This window comes from Geospiza fortis, unplaced genomic scaffold (assembly GCF_000277835.1).
Source record: "Geospiza fortis unplaced genomic scaffold, GeoFor_1.0 scaffold188, whole genome shotgun sequence".
Taxonomy (NCBI): Eukaryota; Metazoa; Chordata; class Aves; order Passeriformes; family Thraupidae; genus Geospiza; species Geospiza fortis.
In genome coordinates, this window is record NW_005054337.1 from 5,901,387 (window position 1) to 5,909,241 (window position 7,855).

General features: G+C 45.3%; 1 protein-coding gene across 1 annotated transcript; it reads left to right on the top strand.

Moving 5' to 3' along the window:
* Positions 1-3,430: 3,430 nt before the first annotated feature.
* ADIG (adipogenin) lies at positions 3,431-6,618 on the top strand. The gene is made up of 3 exons (XM_031058081.1): positions 3,431-3,557; positions 4,849-5,138; positions 6,370-6,618. The coding sequence occupies exons 1-3, from the start codon at positions 3,431-3,433 to the stop codon at positions 6,616-6,618; spliced, it is 666 nt and encodes a 221-aa protein (XP_030913941.1).
* The last annotated feature ends 1,237 nt before the right edge of the window (positions 6,619-7,855 follow it).

Sequence of the window (7,855 nt, forward strand, 5' to 3'; positions counted from 1 at the left end):
CAACCCGGGCCCGATCCAGGGTTCCGGGGCGCCGCTGCTCTGAGGCGCGGGGTCTTGAGATAATCGAGATAATCTTAAACGGGTGTGCTCCGTAATGTGAGGGCTTTGTGTGCTTCCAAGGAGAGGAGACCTAACCGCTGGGACAGGGAGCAGCCAACACTGCTCAAAATCATAGAATGGGTCTTAAAAGAGCTCATTCCACCCCCTGCCATGGCAGAGACACCTTCCACCGTCCCAGCGTGCTCCAAGCCCCGTCCAGCCTGGCCTTGGGCACTGCCAGGGATCCAGGGGCAGCCACAGCTGCTCTGGGCACCCTGTGCCAGGGCCTCACAGTAAAAAAATGTCTTGCTGATATTGAACCTACATTTCCCCTCTCAATTTGTAGCATTCCGCCTTGTGCTGTCACTGCAGCTCCTGAGGAAGAGTCACGGCCCAGCTTCCCTGTAGCTCCTTCACCCACTGGAAATGTGCCATGAGGCCTGCACACACCTTCTCCTCTCCAGGCTGCACAGCCCCAGCTCTCTGGCCTGTCTCGAGGTGCTCCAGTGCCCACAGAGCATCATGGCCTCCCCAGGACCATGTCCATCTGCTGCTGGAGACACACAGCTGTGCCCAGTGTGTGAGGTGGGGTCTCACCTGAGCAGAGCATAGGGGACAGTTGTCTGCTCTGACCTGCTGGCATCCCTTACAGCATCATCTGGGTTGGAAAATGCTTCTGAGATCATTGAGTCCAGCCTATGACCTAAGACAACCATGTCAACAGACCAGAGCCTCATCCAGCCTGTCACAGACATATTTTCTGAAAAATCCTTTCGCTAGGATCTTTTCTCCTGAGAAGCTGGGGAGCTTCAGCTTCTCCATATTTTGCTGCTTTGGAATGTGATTTGGAGAATTGTTTACCCAGCGTGTGAATTGTTTTTACTTAATGACCAATGACAGCCACCTGTGTCGAGGCTGTGAGCAGCCACAAGATTTTATTATTCATTCCTTTCCTTTCTAGCTTTCTGATGTCTCCTTTCTCTTTCTTTAGTATAGTTTTAGTATACAATTTTCTTTTAATATAATATATATCATAAAATAATAAATCAGCCTTCTGAAACATGAAGTCAAGATTGTCATCTCTTCCGTCATCCTGGGACCCTCAAACACCACCACACCAGCCCTGGATATTGTCCTTCCTGAGCTGAGGAACCCAGAACTGGGCACAAGAGCCAAGGTGACCCTCTCTAGTGCCAGCACAGGGCAGGAATCACTTTCCTGGTCCTGCTGGCCACAGTGTTCCTGAGACAGGCCAGGGTGCCATGGACTTTGTTGGGCCCCAGGGCACAGCTGGCTCATGTTCAGCCACTGCCCACCAGCACCCCCAGGGTGGAACCTGTCAGGATTATCTTAAATTGGGACGTTCTTTGATGTAAGACCTTTGTATGCTTTCAAGCCTAATGAGCAAAAAAGGAGACCTGATCAGTGGAACAGGCAGCAGGATCATCTCTTAGACAAGGGCATCCTGAAGCTAACGAGCTTTAAGGATGTAGCAAATGAAAATGTTGATGTATGTCTATCTATCTATTGCTAAGTTGGCAAAATACTCAAGGTCCATGTGTCCTAGAGCTCAATATATTCATTATAATGCTAAAAAGACCCTTGCCCTGAGAACGCCCAGAAATTGCTGGGTTGATGTAACTTGCATGGAACTTACTAAGCAGTCCTAACTTCCAAGAGGGGCTGTGCTTGGAAATTCACTAACTCTGAATTTCTGTGTGCAAATAATGGCAGGGAAAGTCCATGGGGGTGTGCTGGATTTCTGAAGTACCAAGCTGGGGCAGCTCTGAAATAAACCATGTCTCTCTCCAGTGTGTCATTATTGGCTTGTTGCACACCAGGTAACAAATCCAATTTTGTGGGTACAACCATCAGCCTGGGGCTGGGCTGTACCCCTGCTCCCCTTCACACAGGGCCCCCTGCCCTTTAAATTTGGGCTGAGAAACCTCCCCAGTGGCTGTGGCTTGTGTGGAGGTGAAACCCCAGAGCCCTGGGCCGTGCCTCTTGCCCAGGAGGTCTCAGCCCAGGCATCTGCCACTCCTGTGCCACCTGCCTGGGGCTGGGGAAGACCTTTCCCCCTTATTTCACCCCCATTCCCTGGGGAGAAGGGGTTCCAGGGTGGGATCCATCCTGCCATGGCAACAAGGATGTCCCAGGCTGGCTCAGCTCAGCAAGAGCCAGCATGGACTCCAAGGGCTGCCCGTGATGTGACTGAGACACAATTCATCATTAAAATTAAACAGATCACAGCTTCAGCTCCTTTCCATCCCTCTCAGCACTGCAGACAAACTGTCAACAGCCTGATTTCCAGAGGTGCCCCCAACCTGCCACCCCCACTGTGTGAAATGGAGACTCAAATATTGAGCATCCTTGAAGCTCAGGGCTTTAATGGCTTTTCTCACTTGTTTACCCAATGCACAGAGCAGGGCTAATAGCTTTCTTTTATCATGCAAAGGTGTTATTAATGTGAATTAATAAGAATTTGCAGAGTTCATTTAGATCTTGGGATTAAAAAGGCTCATTTCAAGGGGCTGTTACTACATAAAAACAAACACACGCTCACAAGCAAGAGCATTAAATGCAGGCAATCATTTGCAACGTGCATTTTCATCACTGCTGTCTTCTCCTGAGAGCTACACAAACAATCTAGTCAAACAACCCTCTGTGAGGTAAGCAATAGATTATGGCTTTATTTTATTGAAGAAGAAACCCCCAGCATGATGAATATCAAGTTATTAAGTCCATATCTGGTTCCTTCTTTGATCATTGCTGAATTCCTTTACTCCTAAGCAATGCTTTTATAGACACACATCCTATGAAATGTGCTAGTTGCCTTTCTTGGAGGGAAGGGAGACAGAAGGGCAGTTAAAATATAAAGGTTTATTTCCCTAAAGGATTAACTAATAGATGAGGATATACAGAGTAGGCTAAAAATAGAGTCTATATGGGACATATTTGTGCTCTACATTGAGTAAGAGCCCAGGAGAAGAATGTTGTAGCTGCTCATCCTCTACACCTCTCTGGAAGCTTAAGTCTGTTTTATTTTCAAGAGCAACCTTGTCTACTCAGTCTCAAAGTGGCCAAAGCCCTTGGTTACCTCCCCTGTATCCAAAGAACTATAACAACAGTTTTAACATAAGCCTGGAAAGCTTCCTAACCTGTATTTATCCTCTAAATAGAAGCTGAAGAACACATCTGACTCGATTGGCCTTTCTCAGTTGCTCTTATCCCCTATTAATCCCTGCTGCTCCCTCCCCAGCACGGGGCTGTCCCCTTTGCTGATTTACCACTCCTCTCCTGTGACCACCAGCGCTGCAAAGAGAGTTATTAAAAGGTGTTAGAAAGGGGAGCACTCGGGCTGTTCTAAACTTAGAGTAACCTGAAGCAAGCCATGAGGTATCCCCTGGTTCCTCTGGTGAACGAGCTGACCTTTCCTCTGCTTTTCTTCTGGTTCTGCTTGCCCTTTGTCATGCTGCTGATCATCGCCATTATCTGGCTGCAGCTGCTGCTTAATGAAGGTAAGTTGGGCAGTTGATCAGGTAAAATGCTGCTGCATAAAGTTAACTTCCTCTTTAAAGCACTCTGCTGGCTATTTTTAGGTTCATGCCACTTGTCACAGGAGGCAGCTAAAGGTTTGTTAGTATTGGTGGTAGCATATAGAAAAACCAAACAAATTATTATGTTTTTCTGTCAAAAATGCTTATAAAACAATCAAGCTGCTACTTACCCTTCTTGTGCTCTCCCTTTTTCTCAGTGGTAATTTGATTTAAAAAGGACAAAGGACAAGTAATTTTTGTAGGTTTCTATTTCAAAAATCTCCCAGAAAACAAGCTTAATCCTCCAAATCTGTGCACTTTAAATTCTGGCCTCACAGTTCTCTTGCACCTCTCCTTTTTGGAAAGGCATAGAGGGTTTTATTGGGGGAGCTGGTAAGGAATTCTTTCATGCTGAGGTTGATAGAAAGTTTTGAAGGGAGCAAGACATACATTTTCATTTATTTATGTATTTTTCCAGTTTGTTTTTCCAATCCATCCCTGATTCTTTCTTCTAACGTGTCAGTAACCAATAACAGGCTTTGGTTTAGACTAATAATAAGCTTGTTGTTGCACTAGTGAGGATAAAGCCTTGCTACTGTGTTCTAATGCTGGAGAAAAAAAAAATCTAATCCCAGATGAGGAAGTTCAAAATCAGTGACAAAATATCTATTTTACATAGCTGTGCCACATCCTTACACTGAAGTTGAGTGCTCAGGCTTTTGTCTGGACAGAGTAATTCTCTTGATGTTTTGAAGGAGATATTTCAGGTTATTCTTGCTACATTTACATTCACAATTTCTGGCCTGTAGTGACCGCTCTTAGCACCAGGCCTCCGACTGTTTCCACAAATGCTCTAAATTACTTTTTAACCAATAAGACTAGACACATCACTAAATTTTTACATACCAGCATATTTACAGAATAAGACATTAAAGCTTTTCTCAGTTATAAAAATAAAAGTACTCTTTTTAATAACTTCCTAACTAATTCAGTCATATCCACTTCCTCTATGCTAGTTTACAACAAACACAATTAAAAAGGTAATGCTTCAGCTTCTCCTTTAATAAAATTGCTGGTTAAGAGATAATTAGTTAAAATTAAACACTTGTAAAGGCCTTTTATTGTCTAGTTTGGTTTGAAAATCCTTTATTTCAGCTGGAAAAAGTTCAGAGGAACCTAGTCCAGCTCCTAGATGGGATGTGCAAATCTTGCAGCCATGGGAAAAAAAGTCACATACAGGTGTTTTACATGTTCTTTTTAAACCTGCTTCTAGCACAGATGCCCAGCACAGAAAAGATTGAGAAAGAATCTCCTGATGAGCCTGAATCTGATTCTGAAGATGAAATAACAGAGGAAGACAACCAGAGTGATGAATCCAGTACAGAGATGCAAGAGTTGTCACAATCCAGTGGAGCTGTAGGAAGACTGAGGCCCAAGCCTGCTTATCTGAGCTCAAATCCTAAAAGCCAAAATCTCCTTGCTGTGACCTTGAACAGCTGGTCCCAGAGGCAGAAGAGAAGATATTCCTGTGCTGAAAATAGCATTTTCTACAACATCCTGATGGTGAGTAGTGGGGCCAGGCTGCCTCCTTGCATATCCACTGCTTTTGTGCCTCAGCTCTGAATTTTTTCACCTCTGCCCGACTCAGAGGCCTCTTGGGCAAGACAAAGCTCCAAGATTTCAACCAGGTTTCTGCCTGGTTAATAACTAACAGGAGATTTTATTTTCTGCCTTCCCTATTTGTGGTGACTCCTGTTGTAGACGAGGTAAAGGCAACACAATATTGTGCAGAATGACGATCATGAATATGTGTGTGTGTGTATATATTTCAAGGTACATATGCATATTTTAAAAGTCCTTGAGAAGTGCATTTAAAATGGCAAAATTTGCCACTTATTCATCTAAGATAAGAAGTTTAGCTCAACCACGTGTAAGAACTCTCCTGGTATTTATGACTGGTACTGTGTACTTTAAAAAGTTGCTTCAGATTTCTTACAGTGGAGCACGTGACTGTAAATAAGATGAATTTCACTTGCTCAATAAGAACTGAGGCCAGAAGTCTCTTTGCAAACACAGCAGCCCTAATCCTTTTAGGCTTTACACAAATCCCAAACGATAAATTTCAAGCAGTGGAAGAGCTTCATGTCTTGTGTGTCTTCTTTTTCCCTGTGGCTTGCACTGTCTGTTCCTTTGCAGAAGGGGCTCACAAGGGAAAGCTGCTCTGTGCCTCCACTGTCACTATTCCCACTCCTGTCTGCTCAGTTACATTGCTGGGAGTTTTGAATTGCAGCAATTGAGGTACTCACTCACGTTTCCTTCCACCAGTTCTGCTGGAGTGCACACCTTGCTTAGGCTGGACTAGCCAAGCATTGGAATCATCTTAACCTGCTGCAGTTTTTTGACTAACACACCCTGAAGCTGAGCTTTAGCATGCCATCAGCAATACCTCAGTTGAAAAGCATTTTTAAGACCATTAACACCACCAAGGTGGTTCCAAATAAGTGTAGTAACAATTTATTTAACATTCATTAATTTCCTAGTTTTTCAAAAGCTAACAATGAGCTTGGTGTTGTCTAGAGTAGCATTTAGTGCTCCTAGAATTCCTCTTATGTACAGCTATTGACTTGAACACAGCAGCTTGAACTTGTCTTTTGTAGGATATAACATTTGTTGGTTTTGTTGGGTGGGTGAGGGAAGAGAACAAGCACTGGTGGCTGCAAAATCATGCTGAAAAATGAACCTCTTCCAAAGACATCATTGCAGTGACAATTCAGTTCTTCCTTTTCTTCCCCAGCTGCTGTGCTCCTTGCTGTCTTCTCTCACCTGGAATTTTGTCTGCCTGTTGCTCCAGACCTTTAACATCCTGAGGACTCTGCTGCTGCCATCCTATCTGGTTACCTACGTGTCTCAGCTGTCCACTTTGCTGGGTGAAAGAGCTGGCAAAATCCTGGGCTCCCTGAGTCTGGAGAGCAGAGGATTGCTGCTTTCAGTCCTGGGGAGGAAACTGCAGCTGAGCCAGGCTCAGAGAACCACCTCAGGGTGAGAGCAAAGCAGGGAGTCCCATGGCAATCCGGGTCAGCATTGGTGACAGCCACTGCAGCATGGCAGAGGGAGGGGAATTCTCTGAAAAAGAAACTCACTCCAGACTGAGCACCTGCTCATCTCACCTCAGCTGCTTTCAGAGTGTTGACTGCCTAAATGTGAAATGGATGACAGCTGCCAGTTTCTTGAGGGATAAGCTCCTTTTTACAAGGACCAAGCACTCCACCAGCACCAGTGATTGTTTCTGCTCACCAACACTAATCTTTGATTCCAAATAAATAAGATCAAGGCAATCTCTCTCTGTAGTAGTTCTTACTGGATTTTAAATGCAATACAGCCATAGGATTATTATACTCATAGTTCAATTAACACTTTTCTCATCTGCATCATGTCAAGTCTCAAAGTAGGAAACAGCTTTTCAACACCCAGGTCTAAGAAATGAAGCAGACCTACCTCCAATTAACAAGAAATAATTAATCCCTCAGCAGATCCTGAGCATGCATGTCCCTGATTTCCGTTCAGGCTTTGTTTTCCAGCACAGCTGGCAGGCTGATGTAAGGTAGATTACAGCCTAGAGAGGCACTCACAACAGCTCGATTTAACCAGTTATTGGAACCACAAGGAGGGCGAGGAGCCTGTGATGAGCCATCTTTTTGTAGCCTAAGGGTTTATCGAGGTGCTGGGTTTGAACAGAACAGCTGTGTGCTCTTGTGTTGATGCACACGTCCAACACACTGTTTTGTTTTCAAGAGGATCTGAATTACAAAGTAATTCAATGAGCGCGCCGCCGCTTGTGGGAATCATTGTTTCTGCTGCCCGTGTGCGGTGCCTGCCTCTCCAGAGCCTTACACGGGCACGCTGTGCAGCACCAGCCCGCAAAAATGATGAAACCTGCCCTGCTTGTATTTGCTTTTCCCACCCCATCCCCTGAGCCCCGCGTGGCCAAATATTTGTCCATGCACTTAAATAAAACTTGTTTGCCCGCATCTTTATTTTCGAGGCTCCTTTCTTTAGAAAGAAAACACAAAAGGAAAAGAAAAGCTGTTTTCCTGGGACATCCCCCTCTCCCGGGAGGGAGCTTTGGGGTTCTTCTCCAGCGGTGATCCCCCGTTTCTTTCCCCGCCTGTCAGCGGCGAGCGGGAAGGGTTGGATGCTCCGGGCAGATGCGGAGGGAGCGGGCGGGGAGCGGGGCGGGACGGGGGCGGAGGGAAGAAGGGTACGCGGTACTGCTCTCTCCT